This window comes from Paramisgurnus dabryanus, chromosome 24 (assembly GCF_030506205.2).
Source record: "Paramisgurnus dabryanus chromosome 24, PD_genome_1.1, whole genome shotgun sequence".
NCBI lineage: Eukaryota > Metazoa > Chordata > Actinopteri > Cypriniformes > Cobitidae > Paramisgurnus > Paramisgurnus dabryanus.
In genome coordinates, this window is record NC_133360.1 from 15,285,149 (window position 1) to 15,309,469 (window position 24,321).

The 24,321-nt window shown below is 39.9% G+C and overlaps 1 protein-coding gene across 2 annotated transcripts in view; it reads right to left on the reverse strand.

Moving 5' to 3' along the window:
- ssbp4 (single stranded DNA binding protein 4) overlaps window positions 1–24,321 on the reverse strand; it is a 107,922-nt gene that overhangs the window by 32,482 nt on the left and 51,119 nt on the right. For both annotated transcript variants that reach the window (XM_065246579.1, XM_065246578.2), the window contains exons 3-4: window positions 21,834–21,895; window positions 15,109–15,193 (exon numbers count right to left, since the gene is read on the reverse strand). Coding sequence is in view for 1 of the 2 variants with exons in the window: in XM_065246578.2 (XP_065102650.1) it covers window positions 15,109–15,193; window positions 21,834–21,895 (147 nt within the window). In the remaining variant the exon portion in view is untranslated. The remainder of the gene's footprint in view (window positions 1–15,108; window positions 15,194–21,833; window positions 21,896–24,321) is intronic.

Sequence of the window (24,321 nt, forward strand, 5' to 3'; positions counted from 1 at the left end):
CGTGTGTATTTGCGCGTGGACCCGTGATGGAGACGGAGAGACGGATTTCTGTTGCTCAGTTCAGCTGAACCTCATTAATTCAGAAATGGAAATCATTTCTGCATGGAGCACAGCAGAGACGAGAATGATGGGACGAGAGAAAGCAATAGGAAAAAAAAACTATTGAATGAGAACAAACAAGAGAGTGGAAGCAAGGGACAGAGAGCAAAAGAAGATATTTTTCTTTTTTGTCTTAGCAAGATTGTCAAACCTCACAGCCAAATTTGGATATTACAGCTTATTTCTGTTTGCCACACTTTTAACTTCTATATAAGAAAGTCCATTCAGTTTTTATTAGCAAAACATTCGCAAAACATCAAAATGTTGCGTTATTTTGCAATCCTGCATAATTTGTTGCTTCATCGCAAAATAATCGCAAAAACGTAGCAAAATCCTGGACAGATTTATTCAAACTTTAAATCATGCTCAATAGGCTTTATGCCCAGCTGCACTACTTCCTGAACTTCAGCCAGCTCCTTGTTTCCTGTCTGCCATTATTGGACAAACTGATTAATCCAGGTGGGCCTGACCTCAGTAGTCACAAACAAACTGATTAATCCAGGTGTGCCTGACCTCAGTAGTCACAACAACAATAATCAGACACACCTGGATTAACCAATAATGGCAGACAGGAAACAAGGAGCTGGCTGAAGTTCAGGAAGTAGTGCAGCTGGGCATAAAGCCTATTCATTTAGTTATTTTTTGGTAATGATAACGGCTAAGCACACAATTGACCCATGGCTAAGCCATGCCCCCAAACGCGATGAGCCAATCACAGTGCGCATAGCTAACCCAATACACTCGGACATTCTCTGCCTCCACGTCCATTGAAATGCATTGCAGTTGGTCAGTTTTCATTGGTTTTCTTGTCATTTTAAGTTTAAAATGGTCAAACGGTGTGCATGGGGTACATGCAACTCCGACACTAGATACCCAAAAGGCTGGGCAACGTTGTGTATTTTTTTTACTTTCCCAAGCCACATTTCAATCGAGATAACGTTAAGTGTCTTCTCTAGATTAAGTTATGCGGTAGACCACAACACCAAATAAACGTATTTATTAAATTATCAATACAATTATTAATATAACATACATAATATAATATACAGCTGCCATAGCGTTCATCACTGAATGTTGATTGTTTGTCCGAGTGAGTGGAGGGGGCGTGGCTTAGCCATAGGTCAATGGCGAATTTTTATCCTCGGCAGTAACGGTAATAGGGATGTGCATTTATGTCATTTTTTCATTTCGATTAATCCATAGGTCTGAAGAACGAGTACTCGATTAACTGGGGGCGGGGCAATCAAAGGGGCGGGGCGTACACGTCATGGTGAAAATGAAAATATTTTTATTAAAAACACTCAAATAAAACTTAATTTCGAAGAAACTATGACAGAACAATGAACACATACAAGAGTTTTAATGAATTAAATGTTTTTAACAGAAACCTCTAACAGGAAAAGCTGCGTGATGGAATGAAACTAAAGGGTTAACAAACACAAACCGAAGCGCTTTCTATATGACGCACTCTGCATAATATTAAGCCTTTATACAACAAAAATGTACAACGTCCATCTATCTGCATAAATGCAAGACTTCAACTAAGTTTTCAACTAAGTTATCTAAAAAAAAGAAAGTTTAACTCCCTTTGTGGATGTGCATCAAAAACAGCGCACTTTTAAACACGTCCAGTCAAAGCACAAGCTTCATAACATTAAGCAGCTTTAAGTGTTGGTATCATTTTAGCATTTAGCTGTGTCGTGTCGTCCTCTTACCTCAGTCAAGATGTAATGTAAATGCTCATATGGCTCTCTGGTATCTCTTGACATTTGATGTTTAAATATGAGATGATAACCCATTGAACTTTTGACGGCGCTGTACATTTTGCAACTGACTGACTGTATTTCCGAAGATCACGGCATCCTTTTAAACCATAGTGCCTCAGTGATGTGAGGTGTGACCGGCTTCACGGGCTCGCGGGCTGCCGCGCATTCGCAGACTGGCGGGTTGCTGATGCGCGGTTGCGCGGAATCTGTTTGTTTTTGAATCACGCATGGTAATGCTACTGATGTCATACGTCAGTCTGCGTAGCTCGACACGACGTCAAACACGCATCTCCAGACCCAGTCTTTACTACCACATGCGCTCGTAACGCTAACCAGATACCCAAATGCCGCCATATCCACAATAAATAAATAAATAAACCCACATGATCATCGTTTTCGTGATCGATCATCGATGCCACGTTCGAGTACTCGAGCAATCGAGTACTCGTGCCCATCCCTAAACGGTAATTAATGTTTTTAAAGACTTTTGATGTGTCGATTCATACATTTACTAAATTCTGCTAAATTTACAAGTTCATCATGAGAAATATTTACTGGAATAAGCACCTACATATTAAATTCAAATGAGTTGCTTGTTCAGCATCATATGTGAAGTGGCAGATCTGTCATGCTTGTTTTTAAACATGATAAACTGTAAACAGGAACAGATATTACAATTATTCATCCAAAACAAGAAATACATTTTTCAATCAACAATAATAATAATACCACAGCCAAATAATTACATTTGCAAAATAAAACCACACAGGAAAAGTATTAATAATATCAAAATGACATTCATGTTTTGAAGTTGAGACTAGTGCACATCGGCGTCGAACAATCAGCTTTGGCAGTCACAGGCTTAAATTAATTAGTGCAATTAAACACAATTTGCAGCAGTGTCAAAGCCTTTATATTTTTATGGCCATTTACTACATGTTGAGCAACTTATTACAAACAAACATTTGTTTAGCATGCAGAACTAATAAACTTGCATAAATAAGCGAACAGATTAAAGAGACAACGAGTTAACCCGTTCACTGGTGCTGTCCCATGAGGGGGACACCTAAGTTTACTTCAATATTTTTCATGTAAATATTAATCCATCACGACAAACTATATATTGTTAGAATTTCTAAGAATGTGGTTTCATATTTCAAAACCTTTTAGCAGTTATAATAATGCAGTAATTGTAATGTATTCATTTGTGACAAGAGTATGCAGCAAACCTCACAGCAAACCAACACAAATTTTTTGAGAATTTTCAATTTTAGGTTTGACACCCAAATAATTTATGTAAACAAAATCCAAATATGCTAATCAAATCAGGATTGAAATAAGTGAAAAGCCATCTCCTCTAGAAGGGGATTCATCCGGAGTCGACCACCCTCCCTTCCCAGCTCTTGTAATATGGGGCAGCCTCTAATCTGACCATGCATGCCTTGGATTACAAACTCTCTGACAACAACAACCACTATCACAGCCTCTACAGCCCACCCACCCAAAATCAGGTCAACTACCCATCCCCCTGACCTTTTTATCACGTCCTTCTTCCTCACTGGCATATGAAAAAGATGACAAACTGCCTCCTGCATGTAGTTGGTCAGTCGTAGGGTTGTCCAAAACTGAATGTAGTACATTTTCATTATTGATAACATTTCTTTATTTATATACAGCAGAGACTTTATTATGAGATTATTCATCACAATTCCAGTCAATGTGGTTAACAGCATTGGCAGACCTGCTAAAATTACCATAAAAATATCCCTGAAATAGTTTTTTTTTAAACTAATTAAATTGAAAGAATTTAAAGTGATGGAGTAAGATAAAAAAATATACAAAGGAAATATGGATTTTTCACTAAAGAATATCAAACAAAGACTTCATATTAGGAGCCACACTGTTAAAACCAAAGCACCTTCACAGTGGTAAACACCACAGGTCAGATTTTAGGGGCAAGGTGTGATTTAACATTTCAGACATTGGCGGTCTGAGATTTCCAATTGGCAGTAGAAAGCCTGTGACCTTTTATTGACCCCTTCGACCTTATAAACTGCAGCAGTTATTAAACATTCGATCCTGCGTGGCGAGGCCGACAAAGAGACAGGTATGAGACCGGAAGAAAAACGAGAAACAAAAACTAAAACAAAGGGATGGCTGTGACATTACTAGTTAGATAAGAGGGAACCACTTGTAGAGGACTTCCTGAAAACCATCCATACCCTAAAAAGATGATTGTAAACAAGATCACATCCGTGTGACGTTTCCCGTCTAGACAGGCATGTAGCAGAAACCTAGAACAATAAGTGTTAACAATATACAGGATTTAACAATCCAGCAATCACAGCTGACTGAAGCAGAGATTTGAAATGAGAGGCATTAAGTGTTTCAAACACAGACAATGCTGCACAGAAGTGCAGAGGAGAGCGTAATGACTCGACAATGCAGCTGGGACTGCACAGACACACACAGAGCGGAGAAAACAGAAAGCTTGAGCACACCTGATCAGCAGCCTAGAGGCAGAGATAAGGCCTGCTCTCCATCACACAGAGCTCTCTCTCTCTCCACTGTTCAGTTTATTGGTTCACATGATGTTTTGACAAGTTCCAGTCAGAAAGAAAGAAACAAGGGAGAGGATGACAGATAGAAAAAACAAAACAAACAAAAATAAATAAGTAAAGAAAGAACGCAAGAAAAGGGCAAAGAAATAAAGAGTGTGCGACAGAAACAGGAAAAAAGAAACAGAAAGAGTGAAAGAGAGCAGAAGAGCAGAAGAACAAAAAAAGAGGGAGCGAGCGAACGGAAGAAAGAAAGAAAAAGCAAGAACGAAAGAAAAAATTAAAAAGTAAGCAAAAGTTAACAAAAGAAAAACAAGCAGGTAAAAGTGAGCAGGTGATCGCAAATGAAATAAAGTGGGCGAAAGAAATAAAGTGCAGAATTAAAGTTATAGTGAAAAACAGCAAAAAAGAAACCGAGAAATAGCGAGAGAGCAGAAGAAAAAGCAAAAGAACAAAAACAGCGAAAAAACAGTGGGCAAAAGACAAAAGGGTGAAAAAAGTTAGAAAGAAAGAAAGAAAGAAGTGAGCAGGCGACAGCAAGCGGAAGACAGTGAGCAGAAGACAGCGAGCAAAAAAAGAGGTGAGCAAAAGTGAGCAAGCGAAATCGAGCAGGCAAAAGTGAGCAGGCAACCGCTAGCGAAAGACTTTAAAGGAAAAACAGCGAGCGAATAAAAGAAAAAAATGAGCAATCGAAATCGAGCAGGCAAAAGTGAGCAGGCGACAGCGAACGAAAGATAGCAAGCTTAAAAAAGTAAAAAAGTAGCAAGCGAAAGCGAGCAGGCGACAGCAAGTGAAAGACAGCGAGAGAAAAAAGAAAAAAGTGAGCAAGCGAAAGCAGGCAAAAGTGAGCAGGCAACAGCATGCGAAAGACAGCAAGCAAAAGACAGTGATCGAATAAAAGAAAACAATGAACAAGGGAAAGCGAACAGGCAAAAGTGAGCAGGCGACAGCGAGTGAAGGACAGCTAGCAGAAGACAGCGAGCAAAAAAGAAAGAAGTGAGCAAAAGTGAGCAAGCGAAATCGAGCAGGCAAAAGTGAGCAGGCTACAGCGAGCTAAAGACAGCAAGCGAAAAAAGAAAAAAAGTGAGCAAGCGAAAGCGAGCAGGCGACAGCGAGCGAAAGACAGCGAGAGATAAAAGGAAAAAGTGATCAAGCGAAAGCAGGCAAAAGTGAGCAGGAAAAAGCGAGTGAAGACAGCAAGCTTAAAAAAGAAAAAAGGAAGGAAGCGAAAGCGAGCAGGCGACAGTGAGCGAAAGACAGCAAAAGAAAAAAGTGAGCAAGCGAAAGCAGGCAAAAGCGAGCGAAAGACAGCAAGCTTAAAAAAGAAAAAAGTGAGAAGGCAAAAGCGAGCAGGCAACAGCGAGCCAAAGACCGCAAGAGAAAAACAGCGAGCGAATAAAAGAAAAAAATTGAGCAAGCGAAAACAGGCAAAAGTGAGCAGGCAACCGCTAGCGAAAGACTGCAAGGGAAAAACAGCGAGCAAATAAAAGAAAAAAAATGAGCAATCGAAAACGAGCAGGCGACAGCGAACGAAAGATAGCAAGCTTAAAAAAGTAAAAAAGTAGCAAGCGAAAGCAAGCAGGCGACAGCGAGTGAAAGACAGCGAGAGAAAAAAGAAAAAAGTGAGCAAGCGAAAGCAGGCAAAAGTGAGCAGGCAACAGCATGCGAAAAACAGCAAGCAAAAGACAGTGATCGAATAAAAAAAACAATGAACAAGGGAAAGCGAACAGGCAAAAGTGAGCAGGCGACAGCCAGTGAAAGACAGCTAGCAGAAAAATAAAGAAGTGAGCAAAAGCAAGCAAGCGAAAGCGAGCAGGCAAAAGTAAGCAGTCCAGCAAGCAAAGACAGCGAGCGAAAGCTAGCAAGCGAAAGACAGCGGGCGAAAGCTAGCAAGCAAAAGACAGCAAGCGAAAGCTAGCAAGCAAAAGACAGTGAGCGAAAAAAGAAAGAAGTGAGCAAAAGTGAGCAAAAGAAAGCGAGCATGCAAAAGTGAGCAGGTGATAGCAAATGAAAGAAAGCAAGCAAAAAAGAAATCCAACGAAATAAACTATGTTAACGAAAGAAAGCAAAGCGAAAGATAATGGAGAAAAAAGAAAAGACAAAAAGTGAAATAAAAAGAAAAAAATGGGCGAAAGAAAGAAAAAGACAAAAGAAAGAAAGATGAGAAAATGCAAAAAAGGAAAGAAAGGAAGAAACAACACACACGAAAAAAGAAAGACGAAAGAAAAGACACCAAAGAGAGAAAAAGATGCGAAAGAAAGACAAACAAAAGGAGTAAAAGGTACTTCAAAACTACCATGGTATTATCATTACTTAAAGGTGTAGCGGAGGATTTTCTTGAATTTTAGAAAATAACCGCCTTCTCCACTTTTTTAAAAAATGCAATTGCGCAACACTCCAATAGTCTTGATGATCCAACCGGAAAAAGAAAATCCTCCGCAATACCTTTAAGGTTCACTATGGTAATTTTTTTTACTTTTTTGGTAGAGCCAGCACGTACAAAAGAAATTGAGTGAGAGAGAAAATAAGACGTGTGTCAGATGCTCAAACAGTAGATGCAGAGAAGGTGACAATTAAGACTTGTAAAAAAGCATCCCCACCACAGTACCGTTAAACCCAGTTATTCTGTCATTGAGGCGGTTGGGTACAGCTCTGCCAAGGTAAGTCATAAAGGCAGGTGCAGGCACGGTCTCTGAGGTGATCAGTCGGTCAGCGGGGAGCCATTTTATCTTCTGGTGAAAGCCTTTGAAAGCTCATGGCATAAAAATAATAATTACTCTGCATTAAACTCACTGGGAATAGACCCACGGCAGCAGTTATAGAAACACAAGGAAAAACACTTCTGCTCTCCAAGCACAAACACACACTTACATGTGAATACTGCTGGTGATAGATGGAAAAATAAGCACCCCACCCAACTGACATAACGTAATCTGCTGCTGTCATAACGGTGTCTACGTGGTCCAATCCGACCTACAGAAACCTAAAGGCTGTGCTTGTTTGAAGATTTATGCGTGTTTTGTGTGCTTTTCTTTTCTTATTCAGATCGTGGAAGCCTGTTGAAACTTGATCCCGACAAGACCAGCCGAGCACAACCCCACCACACACACAAACAAACAAACATTCAGACAGATACACACACTGCATTACAAGTAGAAGGTTTCAGTTCGCTGTGCCAAGTTGGTACTCGAGAGTAAAGTGGATAAGGATGGCACGGTCCGCTATGTAAATGGTGCCAGACGTGGTAAATTCCAGCCGCTAACGTAACCTCTCTGACACCGGAGCTGCCCACCGCTGGCGCAACAAAGAGAAAATAAATGAAATGGAGAGACTTGGAATAACTGTGGCATCCCTTGATGCAAACCCCTTTTCAAGGTTATGAGAAAAACACGCGACTGCGGTCTCCGTATTGACACTTGCAGAAGAACCAGATGGTTTCGACGGACGAAACCCACAGCACTGCAAGCAAGGATCTGAGGAACAACTGTTGTGCAGAAATCGAGCAAACGTCTCTCACTTTTGAAGAACAGTTCAGGGTGGAAGGGCAAGTTGATGCACAACCACATATGCTAAGAGTCATGTCTTGGGTTGTCTGAATAACTAGTCGGCTAATTATTCTTATAATGAATTAATCTTCTTTTAAAGAAACAGAGCCACACATGCAAGTTAATCCACGAGAAGCGTTTAGGTAATTGGAAAGGGATGGCAATGAAGACTCAAGAGTGACAGCGACGATTGACCATGTATGTTACAAAAAAAATTCTTCTGATTTGTTATGGCGGCATTTTGGGCAACATATTGTAGTTTTTTTAAAATGTGTTTGTGTTGCAAACAATGTATCCAAAATTGGAGTTAGCTTTCTGGCTAGCATGTAACTTAATTCAAGCTCATTTGCATTTTGTGCAGATAGATGCAAGTTGTAATATTAGATTTATAATAATAAATAGATTTATAATATTGTATCTTTACTGTATATTTATATTGTGTATCTAGGCTACCTGATTATATCTCATACAAGATGCATCATATAGAAAGCGACGCATAGACGACGCATTATTTAAAAACGAGTGTTAGTTTTCTATCACAGTTTCATCAACAATCATTTTCATAACAGTGTTTTAATTTAAATATTTTCATTATCGCAATGATGCGTACGCTCCACCCTACCTCTCATGCCCCGCCTCATTGTACTAATTTTTCTGAATAATTAAGTCATCAAAATTAAACACCCATTAGTGATGCGCGGGTCGTCTCATAACCCGTGGGTAACCCACGAGTAGGGTTGGGGTCATAAAAAACACAATTTCGATCTTGGGCACAGTAATATTGAAGAAAGTTCCTGCAAAAGTGCTGCAAAATAAGTGCTCTTCTGCCATACAATATGGTTCTCATTTTTATCCACTTAAAAAATTGCCACTTTTTTGTGCCACAATACTTACTCATGCAACTACTCATGTAACAGTCTCTAAATAGGGAAAACATGGTAGTGTGTGGTGGCTTCTAAATTCATCTCTGTTTGGATCCTAAGGAATGAATGGGGCTAGGCTAAATGCTAACACACTCACAACGCGCTGTACAAAGATTAAGTGCACGCATTGAAAAAAGATAAGTATGTATTTATTTGTCTAAGTTGAGGTAAGAACATAGTAAAATATTGAAAAACTGTGGTGTTTTCCTTTAATGGTTGCGGATGCGTGGTGGGGCAGGTTGGAAAAATTAGACACAGTTAGACATTAGACATCACTTATTATGCCCCATCCCTAGTCCTATGCAGAGTTAACACAAGCAGGTTCAACCAAATTTGAGACAAGGAAACACTGAACCAAAAATGCACAACAGAGGAATATGGCAACAAATCGGAACTTTGCCTGAGAATAGTCATCTACAACTTATTTTCGAATAGCTGTACTTTCTGTAGGTTGGGGATGCTTCTGGACCTAGATCTGAAGCATATTTGAAGTAACGGAGGAGTTTAGATTAAGCGCAAGCGAGGGTGACTTGCAATTGTGGGAATACAGAGTTTAGGTCACACCTCCTCCAGACAGATGACATTTAAATTCCATTTATTTTCTTGGAACAGGCTGTTTACCAGAGCAACAAGAAAATGCAAATGCTTTATGTATATTTACATTTACACATTTGGCAACACTTTTCGACTTAAATTTATCGTGGAAGCTATACATTTAATCTGTATATATGTTCCCTGGGGTTCAAACCCACAACCTTTTGCATTACTAATACAAGGCTCTACCAATTGAGCTACTTACAGCTTTCAGGATGTGGTTCAAAATAAACGAACCCTCAGAAATACCGACACTCTCCATATACAGACGCTATCTAAAACATAAACAACAAATAAGTGATTAAAGCGGCTCTTGATGTCTCTTACTGCTAGACAAAACAAACCGTCTGAAGCCCCCCCATCTTCACACTTACACTTAACATGAGAGGTGGAAATCTGCAGGGACCCGAGGAGGCGATATTAAATTGATCTGGTTCATGCCATTATAATATTAAGATATAAACTGATATACTGCGATCTTTCAAGACTGATTCAGAATTTGGATTTAAGTCATAAAGGAAAATTTAAAGTGCAATGACCCAATTCCACAATTTTAACAAAGGGCATCTTTTAATATAGGTCGATATCCTTTTAACGCGTATAAATTATTAAAGTTTACAGTATTGCGTAGTAAAACATCAGACTGAATGTTAGTTATTCTAATCTTTATGTGATTGTGATAAAAGTTAACTCTTAAAAAACAGATGAGATGAGACTAACAACCAGCAAATTTGATTATAAAACCTGTAATTTACCAGAAAATGGCATAAAAAAGAGAGTAAATATGAATTATACAAGGCGAACAGGAACAATGCCAAATCCTCAGAATGAGTCACTATCCATTCTTTTACTCCTATTTGTGATCTTTCATGACATTCACAAATCTCATCGAGAGGGGCAAGCATTTTTAAAGCTTTAAAGTGGGTAGGAATGGCGCATTTGAAAGAAAAAAGGCCAGGTGAACGCTGGTGCAGGTGATGCAGCAAAAACGGCTACCATTGCGACGGCACGTAGCTCAAATTGAACACACAGTCACACGTTAGTCATCAGGACCACCTGGAAGCACACGAGCGAAAGACCGAGACAATGACCAAATGCTTATTCACTTTCCACTTTTGAAACACTCGGATATTTTAACCACCTGTTCCTCCGCAACTACCCGCTCTCATCTTTTCAATGACGCAAAGCTCTGCCAACAAACGCAGGGACGAATACCACATTCGTCTGTCGCTCCCCTTCCTCTCCAAGTTTTCTGCCTCGTAAGTGTGCCATTGAGAAACGCTCATGTCTGGCATGTAGGCATATGTGACGGCTGAAATTGGTGTTAGTTATGTTCCAATTTAAACGCTGAAATGGAGGTACTCTAAAGCATTACGGGGTCATGACAGGGGGTATCATTGTGTGCTGACAATTTTTTGTCAGTACCTGATGGGATGGTAAAAGCCATCTTTCGGAGGATGGTTGGGATACAGCTCTGCTTAGGCCAGTGGTTCCCAAACTTTTTTAGTGTGCGCTTCACTTTGTGCCCACCCTCCCCAAAGAAAATTCCTGATATCTCAAACTTAGAATTTGAATTAAACAAAATATAATAAATATACAAAAGTAGTGCTGTTGGTTAGTAACCTTTTTTTTTTTGATGTTTACACAGAATTTATGATAAATTAATGCATTAAAATTGTTATAAAACTGGTGCCCCCTGGCAATATCTCGTGCCCACCAGATTGAGAACCACTGGCTTAGACTTATCAAAAGTGCTACTTTAATTTAAACTTGATTTGATTTGAAACTGATAGTTTTGTCTTATTTAATAAGGGGAGATAGTACAGTAAAAGTTAATGTCACAGCAAATGCACTTACTGCCGCAGTGAATAACAAATAAAAATAAGGGATGATGTAATCTTGCAAATCATGAAAAAACTGCATTGGCTTAAAAGCAAGTCAGGCAAAAAATATGCATAACATGCAAACATGATGTAAATATGCCATTTTTTCTGGTAATGCCAGGCTCCAACAGCAGACCGGTTCTGTGGGAAGACTGCAGGTACGGACATCATACAAACAAAACATGCATACCTCTAGATTTTCTTACTTTTTTAACCACCATTCATATTAGATTAAGAGTAAATTATAAGACGATGAAGTTTTTCATGAATTGGAAGATTATGTCATCATTGTGCACTGCAATTGGAGGGACAACTACACTTATTGATGGCTTAAATGTCATAACCTTTCTCATTTTTAAGTCGCTTTGGATAGAAAATTTTGCTAAACGCATAAATGTTTATGTAATGTAAATGTACTTGTAAAGAAATTTCAAGTGAAAGTGAACAATTGATCCTTGGTGTGAAATCAAGTGATGTAGTAGATGTAGACCAGTGGATCTCAACCATTTAGACTTCAAATATTTTTGTGGGCAATGGGAAAGCTTTGAAGGCCTCCCCACTGGCAGTTTGCACTTAAGAAACATTTTAAGCCATTTTAAGTAATCTTCAGGCACCTGGTTGAGAAACACTGATGTACAGTATAGTAGGGGTGTGACGAATCACAAAACTCACGGGTTCGGATCACATACGTTTTTTGAGAAAAAATATAGGTGTGGGAGTAATCTAATAAGAACAAATCAAGAAATTACAAACATTTATAAAAAAAGAACAAAGTTGCACATTAAGTAAGGTCTAAAATTAGCATTAGGTACCAAAATGTAATCAAATAAATAATAATACTGTCTTTATTGTATATATTAAATATAATTATTATTTTTCAGAGCTGCAGAAGTGATTTTCTCTTTGTCTTGGGTCATTTGATTAACATTAATGACACAGACTTAAGTAGGTTAATTGAGGTTACTGTCTCTTTAAGATAAGCACAGACCTGGTTTCTGCCTCTACTCTATACATAAACTTAAAACATAAACAAATGTTTTTATTAGAAAAAGAATACTGTGATATTTTGAAATCATTTTGTTTTTATGTGTCCTGTCAAGAACAGAAAATTCTGTGTTTGCTTGCTTTCTGAAACGCGTCTTTCCGTGTATGCACTACTGAGTGCACTTAAACACGCGCGCGCACACAGACAGAGCACGAATTCAAACGACGCTTCGGGAAACAGATGCAGTATAAACACAAAGTAAAAATTACGCTGCATTTCAGTGCTCTATTCGCAAAATTTATTTTAATCGACTATAGTATGAGACACAGGCGGAAATTCGCCTTTCATAAGACTCTCAGATCCACTATACAAGGTTATAGTTTGCCAGTTGAATCGCACAACCTCATCTGCAAGCAATGCTAAAGTAGTTCCAGATGACCCTGTCTGCTTTAAAAGGGGGATGGGTGGTAAAAAACATGGTATTGAGGCTTTCTTAGTGGCACTACTATTGCCCCACAGGGTTGCCTCATTCTGGGGAACTGCCTTTTTGATTCTGGGAGCCCAGCCAGAGTCACAATCCTCAGCAATCCTTAGATTAGTTATGAACCAGATTCAACAGATCTCAAGATTTGCATGTTATATCCCATTAACTTTCCTCCCAACTGGAGGACTTGCCCAACCTCCTTCACCGGGAAAGACACATGGTAGCGAGACAGAATTGAAGAAAGGAAGAGTGTCAGTTTCCACAAATCCCATCAAGACTGCCAAAAAGTTTTCAAACAAAAACATAATAACAACGGGCCTACATTATATTCTACGACTGCGAAAACGGTCACCGCTAAGGACCTGACTTGAAGATGCCAATATAACTGTAGCTCCGACTGGGAGTACGGTTTGACTCATGGGATCAACTTGTTTTTCTACCCCTGATCCACTGCCACACTAGGGAATGGGCACTGTTATCAGCCCTGCTTCAGATAGCAGGCTTGATGGACCAACTGGTCCATGGGGATCTCAGAGCCAAAGTTAATCAGACAGAGACAGGTCTGGAGCAACCCATGGGACTTACTCCTCCATCTCCACCACCCCCGTCACCGCCACCAAAGCTTGTCACAACCTCCACTGTAAGACCTTCACACAACATTTGCCCGGTTTCCACAAAAGTCTCAAAAATAGACAGAAAGTAGCCTCAGGATCTCTAAGAACCAGCCAGCCATTGGCGGAAGGTTGACGGCTGGGGAATAGACTCTGAGAATTTAGAGAACTTGCTGGAAGATCAATGCATTTCTGATGTTGTTGAATAACCCTCAAGGACTTGAAGGCCTTCACTTCATCCTAGCCCAATTAATAATACCCTGAAACTCAAAACTGGCTAGTTGCACTCAACGTTTTTAAGCTAAATGGAGATTAATTGCTTGATGAAAAGATTATTTCACAAAACATTTGAAACGAGACAAAACACAGGCCGGATATGCCATGACCTCCTGAACTTTTTGGTAGGTCAAAGGGCAGGGGAAACCCGTCATTAATCCTCAGACAAGAACTGTGGGGCAGGACATTAGGCTTTTCAACCTTGCCCCAAGTCCCAGAGGTCCAGTAGCAAAGCCTCGAGATGAAGCCCGAGTTCACTCAGAAAAGGCCACCAAGCATTTCGAACGGTCAATTCGAGCAAACAGCATGTTTCACAACAACCGTGTCAGCTTTGAGTACGGGTGGTCAGCACATGGGGGGTCACCCGAACATTCATTTCAGGAATCCCAGGTGTCCACTGGTTGTTAGAAATGATTAGGCATATAGATTAATTGAACACACATCAGACTTAATTAAGCATGGCGTTTAATTAACCATGTAATTAATCTTATAGAGCCCCCATACACGTGCTAAGCATCCACACATGGATTTCAATTGGTGAAAACTTCGACAGGCAGCTGACATGGACTTGAAACATCTTTTCACTAGCAAGCCCAGCAAATTAAATGTCTACAGCAGGAATGGAAGCATAATCTCTTTCGTGGCTCACGGCCCTTGATTTGGCCCAGGTACGACTTGGATGTTAGTGTTTAACGGTAAATCATGGTTACTTTAATATAATGTTTGACACATTATACTCCTCTGGAGTGCATTCGAAAAGGTTTTAACACAACTATTGTGGCGGGTAAAAGATATTTGCACAATTTATACTTCACGCTTTATTTCTGCCAAAGACAACATGCAGTGAGAAAAAAGGTCCCTGTGTGCTCTGCAAACTGTAGATACTTAGGCGCTAACACTAAGCCCAAGGGTTGAGGAAGGGTCAATGTTTGTGGTCACATTAACATGGTCATTTGCAGTTGGAAAGCTGCATTAACAAAGAGCTATGATGGAGCTTGGGGGCTATCCACACATGCTACTCCAGATCTCCATTACTAACCCTGGTGGACACAAAGGTCTTCTACAGATGAAGGGGTCAAAAGGGTTAGAAGTGCAGCCCTTCAAGGGTGACCCTAGTTGGCCCGGTCTACTCTTATTCTTGTACAGCAACCTCAAGCAGTGGGGTTACCATGCCATGACTTTATTAGAACCATGAGAAAATAATCCCAGTATGTTCCACACATTTGAAATCATAACGTAGAATGATGCAGCAATAAATTAAAGCTTGAGACAAACAGCAAAGCTGTTTATAATGCTCATTTGGGTTAACCTGGTCATCAAGACCAGAACTTCAGGTTCTGTCCAAGCACACCGCTTCAACTGAAAAGATAAAAAAGGAACTTACATAGTCGTGGAAAGCTTTGGCCTCACTGGAATGTTCACATGTCTCCCGTCGATCTGGAGCTGCGCAGTACAGATCCCAGAATACACTACAAAATAAAGCAGAATAAACAAAGCTGAGTATCAAATACATGGGTGAACTTCATAGAACTAAACAGTTGGCATGTTTTAACACGCTAATGGTCTGTGGTACACTTATAAGATCAAGGCCACTGAATGGCACAATGTGATCTATGCCCATTTGTTCTTCTTGACTGATGACTTCAAATGAAGGATCAGCTTCCATACTCGAAATTATAATCTTAGCACTTTAAGGAACACAAGAACTTGACAGCTATCACAACTGGGTCACTACAGTTACAACCCCTAGATAGCTTCCCACTTTATGAGGTGCAACCTGCAAGTGGCTAATCAATTAGGCTTGGTATTTGTTAATTAAGGAAATACAGTCCTTAAGGGCTGCTAGAGGGAGCAGATTTCACTTCAAATGGTCCTTTAATTACTTTATTGAAAATAAGTACCTGTTAAACAGGTCGGCATTAAACCACTCTCACTCTTTAGATATTGATTTAATGGACGCTTCATAAAAGCTGCTGAACCAGGGCTTAGGAAAACGAAGGTAAGTTGTTCCATCTTCCGAGGCAGCACTTTTTACTACGGTGCATTATTTTTGCTGAGGTGACAAAATTAGACTTCTGCTCTGAATGTGGTGGAAAAAGCTTACGTTTGATGTGACAGATTGCGAAAAGGACAAAACAGGGCGCTCACGGCAAAGCGACAGGTCAATGAGGCTAATCAGTTTCATATATCTTGCCGTGGAGTTGAAACCATTTGACGGATTTGTGTTCGTGAGCATAACGTAGAGCATAGCTTATGGCAGCGTTCATAAATCACTCCATGTTTATGGGCAAAATATGAAAGCTAGGTTAAACAAGATTAAAAAGTAGAGAACTGCTGTAAAAATAAAAAAGCAAAGTATTTAGATCAGGAGGCGAAGCCGCGGGGCCAATGAGAGTATATTTTCGGTTGCAGGAATTGTCAAATTTCCTGTCAATACAAACATGTCATGTCCGTTTGTATGTACTTGAGATTGGTGTGTGACGGTCATGAATTCATCACCTAAAATAGTTGCAATTTTATATTTATATTAAACAAACTGTATATTATAAAAAATGTATGCATTTTGTTTTCTGCATTATGGGGCCACAAAATATTAACAGGCAAGTAAAACGTTAACTGCTGGCATTAAATCTAGGTAAAACTTTACATTTAAGTTTGTGTAAACATTAGTAAATGCATTAGCTAACATTAATTAACAATCAACAGTATAGTTTTCAGCATTTATTGATCTTGTTTATTAATGCTATTACAATTATTTGTGGTTGTTCTCTCTGTATTAACTAATGTTAACAGTTAACGGCCATTCACATATAATGATAATTATAAAAAATATAGTTTTAAAAATCATTTTATATTAAAAAGAATAGTAAAGTTCACACCATAACTATAACTAACTGACAGCCAATTAAATCAATTTAAACTTCAAGTGCACGCACTTTGAAAAGACAGATGACACTGTTGGGAAGATTATTGCTGAGGACCATAACATAAAATTACCTCAGGTATCCAGTGCTATTGCAGTTGCTGTGAAATTGACTACGTTATGCTTTTAATTATACTAGATTGACTACGGCAAAAGGTAAGATATTAGATAACACAAACTACTAGATTCACTGTTTAGAGTTACAAGAAGCGCAGCTTGTTGAGGACATCTGCTGGTTATACCCGCTGTGTAAATGCAACAAGAACAGCATATTTACACATTCGGTGCACGGCTTGAGTACCTTGCGTGTAGGCATGGGCCGATTACCGGTTTCAAGGTATACCGAGGTTTAAAACAGTCAAGGTTTCAAAACCACTAAAATGTTCTGTGATACCGTCTCCAAGGTATGAGCTGTGCTTATACAAAATTCATTAAATCATGAAGTCATGTGATTGATTTGATGTTTACATTTAATATACATTACGAAAATATTATGTGTTGAAAGCATATTATAATTTAAAGGCTTTATTGTACCTGGCTTTTGAAAATAACACATTTTAGTGTTGCAATGGCAAAACCGCAACACCGTGAAACCGTGGTATTTTTGCTAAAGGTTATCATACCGCCAGAATCTTATACCGGCCCATGCCTACTTGCGTGTGCGCAAATTAATAACAAAGTTATAGTTATCGTCCAGTGATGTGGACGCTGATATAGTTATCATTACCCAGCTAACCAAAATACGTAACTGTTACGTTACGCTGACGTAATATGATGACCAAACTTACGTTGTGGGACCGGAAAAGTGAAATTCCTGGATTCTTCACCTTGACTGAACTTCACAATAGAATCTTCCTGACATGGTCAAATCGTGACAACGTAATTGATTAAAAGTTTTGTGTCCGCAAATTTTGTGTTTAGGACTCAGTTCAGAGAAACCACCATTCCTGTCAGACGCCATGCTGTGCATGCGCAGTCGCGCACTCCGAGTTCAGCTGAAGGCGCGTGCTGTTTTTTGTTTCCCATGTTAGAAGCACCTTGCGTGGTGTATTTAATCTATTCTATTTTGACTTATTTAAGGTAAACTTTGAGACTAAAAAGTTTTAAAGGTGCAGTGTGTAGATTTTAGCGGCATCTAGTGGTGAGGTTGCATATTGCACCCCTCCCTTTTGAAGTACATAGAGAAGCTACGGTAGCAGTCACAGGACAAACATGTCATCGTCTGAAACAACGTAGTGACAAACGCTCTCTGTAGAGCAGTTTGCCTGTTAAGGGCTATTGTTGAAACATGACGGCGCAAAATGGCGGCTTCCATGTAAGAGGACCGCGGTGTATGTAGATAAAAATTTCTTATTCTAACGTAATAAAAACAATACAGTTTCTTTTGTATGCAACACTAAAAACGTAGTTATCCTCATTATATTGCGTTAATGTCAAAAGATCCTTCTAAAATTTACACACTGCACCTTTAACAGGCAAACCTAAATAGAAAAGGAAATTAATGTTTATATAATTGTAATGGTAAAGAAATTACCTCCCTGGGACGTAAAAGTTATGTTGCCTGTATTACGTTCTGGAATGTACTTTGTTATCTCGCGACTTTAGGAGACCGTACTGGCGACGTAGTGATTTGGTATTGTAATGATAATAAAATTACCTCCCTAGGACATAAAAGTTACATTGCCAGCTGGCAAGTCATGAAATTATCCAAAATGACCAATAAATTATGTAACTAGTACGTTGTGTGTTAGCTGGGTAGTTAATGTTAAAGTTATCTTTAAAGTGTGAACAGCCCTTTAAAACTTTTGATTTTAAAACTTTATTAATAAAAGCTGAAATTAACATGAATGCACGGCAAACAATGATTTTTTTAGTGAAAATGTAGTATTTTTGTCTTGTTTTCAGTAAAAATATTTACAAATTCTTAAATTAAGATGCTTTATCTTGATGAGCAAAACGACCCAAGAAAATAAGTCTAGTTTTTAGACAAAAAATATCAAATTTAAGTGATTTTGTCACTTTTTGCCAATTTTGCCAATGGGGTTGTTTCATGCACAAAATCCCTTAAATTTAAAATCTTTGGTCTAAAAACTAGACTTATTTTCTTGGGCCATTTTGCTCATCAAGAAAAAGCATCTTATTTAAAATACTTTTTGGATATTTTTACTGAAAACAAGATTTTTTTTCTTGAAAATAATTTTTTGCAGTGTGTAAACTAATGCTTTAACTAATGTCAACAAATTCAACCTTATGGTAAAGTGTTACCCAATCAGATTGATTTATAAAAAGTGATAGTGATACACCTGCAACAATGTTAAAGATGAACTACTCTACCTAAAAGTTTAAGAAAAGGGAATGAGACCCCAAAGACGAAAAAACAAACAATAAATTAAGTAAAACCCACAGACATCGTGACACTATACAAGAACCATAGAACCCATCTACATGGAGAGAAGCCTTCAGCTGTGTACAGCGTTTAAGGAGCCTGAAACAGCTATTTTTTGAAACCGTGTCCCAGAACGGATAAATCTGAACAGACACCCCTGAGGTTTCGTGTGTACAGTCAATCCGTATATTTTGGATATGGATTTATATCATACGATGATGTCATCACCCACATCCTGAACCCTAGTCAGACACCGCTACATCAAGTAACCGCATCAACAACAACAGCAGACCTCATGCTTGTGTTCGTGCTGCAGAAGGTAGTGAGCCTATTAGCTTTACTAAAAGCAACAAATGATTATGGACCACATCAAGGTTAATGCGCATGCTCAAAATCTTTTTATCCATTTTTAGTGCATCTCTGTGGCAGAATTACAGCACCACATACTGGTCTGGCATGTATACTTCATCCATTTGAGTCGGTTTCAGTGGTTTTGTGTGTAGGCAGATATTTCTTGAGACGACGCCATGTTCACAGACTTTTTTGGAAGATTGGATAGGGAAAGCTCTGGCCATAGTCGGGCAAGAAAATAAGCGCTCAGCAGGAATTACTACACATTAACACCTCACATCCTATTGAAGCCGTAAACCAGGAAACAAATAAAACAGGTGAAAGAAAAGCGGAGAAAAGTAAGAAAGGCAGTTTGACAGGGAAACGTCACGGCTGTTCTGCACCCCTCAGTCACTTCACAATAAAGCCAGGCGGCATTATCATATCTATCAGCTGCCGTTAAAGAGATTGCAGCTTTGTCGAAGAGCTGCCGGAGGGAGACAGCAGGACCATCTCAAATCCAATCAGGGTGCAGGGGAAATGAAATAAGACGCCAGTTACACTTTGTTACCGAAAAGCCGTAACTAGGAATACATCAAGGCTTAAAAAAACAGCACGTTTTCTGAAAAAAAAAAAATGTTATAGTTGACATCGGGGTATGTTGTCACACGGACGTAACAAAGATATGACGTAATACGATTATTCTTGATTGATTTTCACAGGATGTCCTCTGTTTATATGATTGTGTTCAAGTTTAAAGCCTTTTGGAGGTAAAGCGTTTCTGTTTGGCTATTCTGTCATCTCTACCAATCACAAACTGAAATGTCAGCCTCGGGCCATCTGAAAATAAATTGATGCAGCATTTTTTGTTGCTTGACTTTCACCGCTCTTGTGCGGCCAAACACAGACATTGATTAAACAAATCTACGCATAAGATTGATCGCAAACGGACTGCCTTTTTTGCGACCCACACCTGCACCCTATCTAAAAGCCAACCCGGTACAACAGATGTGGATGACTACCCCCTCGCTAAACTTTGCCATCACCCCTTTCTGCCCCACCCCTTAAACTGGTGCTACCATTCAAACCCCTTACAACAGGAAACTGCTTTGGACAGAAGGCAAAGAAAATGCGGCGGGGGTGGAGGGGGAGCGGAGAAGGAGATTTGGCTGTTTAACACAAAGAAGACTGGAATGCAAGGAGTTAATCCTTTAGATGGTTCTTCCGCAAACAAAAGACCATCCTCCAGACAAAGGTTGGTAAGGGGGGTACGCAAGAGGGGGAGGGGTTGGCTTTCCCTTACCATCTGGCTCTTTTGTTTGGGCTAGGGGGCGGGACTCTGTGGCCCCTCTGAGTCCCTAAAACCCAGTCACGACCCCCCTTCTCCACGTGCTACAGCTCCAGACAGACGCCCCACCAATAGTGTCAACACCATTGAGAGACTCTCCAAACCCTACAAGACTCCCGATAATCTCACAGAGGGGAGCCGGTAATCCAAGATGGAGAATAAGTTGTGTGTGATAAATGAACATGCTGCTCTGTGTGAACCTGATCTATACATGTTGATCTGATTTTTAAGGAGCGAGCCAAGTACACAACATGAAAATGAGCCTTTACTAGAAGTCACGTCCAACCTGCGCTTCTATAAGCAAAATGGAAAATGCGAACCCCCACAAAAAAAAAACTTTGTTCCTCCTCTAATGGACCTCAGTCGGGTTAGATGCCGTAATTAATTTGACGCGAATAAAAACGAGGTTGTTGAACGTTTGTCAAAGAAAAACGAAAAATATATTTTTCCAATGGAAAACAAAAAGATTCTTAAGACACAAGTTAGCATTGGTCTAGGATCTTAGGCACCGGTCCACAAACTCTTTAACCCAAAGTATGTTTTTTTTTCGTTTACGTGAATGTACGCGCATGGTCGAACGCATAGCCTTGCGTGTCTTACGTGTAGAAAGACGTTAGACGCGTGCGTATTGCGACAAAATGCAATGCATTTCCTGTGCTATGTCCTACGTTCTTCTGTACAACAGTTGCAAAAATCCGGTGGTGCGCGTACAGTACGCACATATTCTTCTGATGACGATTTTTGTGTCATGCACACTGTACGCGGACCCTCGCGTATGCGTAAACACTGGACTATATTTCTAGCTTTAGGTTCATATTAATTTGAGGTCAAATTAAATATGGCCTCCAAACAAGACTAAGGTCCACAAAGCAATCTCCAGTTTCTAAATCTGTCAAAACTCAGTCGGAGACTAAGATTCATCACAGAGGCAAAAACAAAAGGATTTCCCCCCTAATGTTAAAAATGCATGGCATCACACAGTTGTATCTATTAAAAGGAGAAGTCCGCTTCCAAGAGTAATGGACCCTTCTTTTGTTTAACCTCCTATCCCGCTGCTAACGGCTAGCATAGGCGAACCATCAGAGAATGTTAGAGGTGTTGAGTTACAGGATCAATACTTACCACCACCATGAGTGCAGGAATCCAGGAGGCTCTCCTAATGTGATATTCTTCTCCCATCGGATCTAGAAAGACAGAAAAAACAGAGGAAGAGAAAACGTGAGGTCAGAAGCATAAGCTGGTGGAGGGGCTTCGAAAAGGCATGGACTATTGCTAGACACGCTATCTAGTTTACCTCAATATAGCTATATTCAATGGTGAGCTATATTCACACTGTCAAAAATAAAGGTACAAAGCTGTCACTGGGGCAGTACCCTTTAAACAAGGTCCTAATATGTACCATGTAGGTACAAATATGTATCTTTCAACTGCCAATATATACCTTTGAGGTACTAATATGCACTCTTTGGGTACAAAGGTATACATTTTTGTAAGGGTCCTGTCCCAATGACAACTTTTGTACTTTTATTTCTGATAGTGTAGGTCAGGAATGTGCAAGACTGTATAGACGGTTTCATTGTGGCTAAGCATTTTAAACATATAGTGCTTTTCCATTGCATAGTACCCCACGGTTTGGTTTAGCTTGGGTCTACTCAGCTTACTTTTGGCAGCTTTTCCATTGGGTGCAGTACGTAGTACCCGATACTTTCTTTCATACCACCTCGGTTGGGGTTCAGAGCGACCCGAGCTGATACTAAAACGTGATTCGAAAAAACTGTAGATCACTTTCGGTCTGTGCTTGTTTATCGTTCTGGCTAGTGGCTAAACTGGGGTGCGTTTCCCAAAAGCATCTTTAGCCAACTACTGTCGTAAGTTTCGTCGTTACTGACAAAGTTCAACGATTTGGTGTTTCAAGAAACCATAGTTCAAACGAACATCCGCAAGCTGCATCACAAACTTGCGTGGTTTGAACAACAGCTCTTCGACCTGTGGTTAGAAGCATAGTTCCTTGTTATTATAATATGTAGACTTACGTTGATCATGCTTTTGAACAAAATAAGCAAAAAACATGTAGTGTAGTCTATATCCATCATTCTAAATATATAAAATTTTTAAAGCGGAATTGTCCATTACCACTATCGTAAATAATTTAGCCTACTGCAGCAAAGCTGGCTCTGATTGGATTGTAGGTCTTCTGTAAAGCAAGTTTTTGTAGTTATCGCTCGAACTACAGGACCGCGACCCGACGGTTGGAGACTTCTTTAGTGCGGTTTTGGCCGATAGAGGGCTGCAGAGCGCATGTGAAAGTGCCGTTCACCCTGTTTCGAGTGTATGAACGACTGAAACTTTTTGGAAACGTTATTTGAAGGTAAAAACTATTTGGTGTTTCTTTAAGGGTGCCAAAGCCTGGTTTGTTTGACTAGTGTGATCGCTCTGTTCCGCGCCCAGGCGCGGAATGGTTAATCGCGCCGCGGCCGGGTTGGAGAGGTGGGCTGGAGCGCGGTTCACTTGGGCACAGGCGCGGAAGGCTGTGGTGTGAGCGCAATCGCGCCTGAGCGCGATTCAAAAGGTGAAGACGTCAGTTGCACGACCACTCACCTTCATCTGCCGCCGTAAAAACCTTTTGATGCGCGCAGCGGGGTTACGTGAATGTCCGAGCTGCGCACGTGACAGATCAACTAAGCAATATGATGACATGTGAGAGGGCTGTCTGTAATCGCGCACCAAATGACTCCGAATAAAAAACACAGACTTATCATTACGGTGGGTTCCAGTGTTAAGAGAGAGCTTTACTTCCTGCTTTTTTCAAAACAATCGCATCTTAAAGCAACACCAAAGAGTTTTTTTTACCTTAAAATAACGCTTCCAAAACAGTTTTAGTCGTTCATCCACTCTAAACAGGGTGAACAGCACTTTCACATTCGCTTTGCAGCCCTCTATCGGCCAAAACCGCACTAAAGAAGTTTCCAAACGTCGGGTAGTGGTCCTGTAGTCCGAGTGAATACTACAAAAACTTGCTTTACGGCAGACCTACAATCCAATCAGAGGCAGCTATGCCTCAGTATTTATGACAGTGGTAATGAACAATTACGCTTCTAACCTGTAGGGGGAGCAAAGAGCCAGAGTTCTTTAGTGTTGCTTTAATGACGAAAGCGCGCCCAGACTCGGATCGATAAAAAGTACAGTGTGAGTGCGTGCACCTGGGGGAGTAGGGAGGGGTGACAATCGCGCTGGGGCATGGTTTGGTTTGGATAATGTGAGTGCGCCCTAAATCCCTGGGGAATCCCTGGGAGAAGTGACGTAAGAGGGAACTTGCACATGAAATAAATATCTTGAACTAAAACTAAATCACGATAATAAAATCAGTCTTTGTGTTATTTACAACAATAATCTGACATTAAATCGATTTAAACAAATTTAATTAGTACTCCACCTCCCACGTGACATCATCAACTATGTTGTTGAACCAACATGTCTTGACAAGGTAGTTAGTTTCTTCAACTATGCATCGTCCTAAGGTGGTTCAGCAGCGAGTTACGTTTTTTTTTCGGGAAACGCACCCCTGATCTCTGGAACAAATGCCTTGTGGAAAAATATACTACTCTAAAAG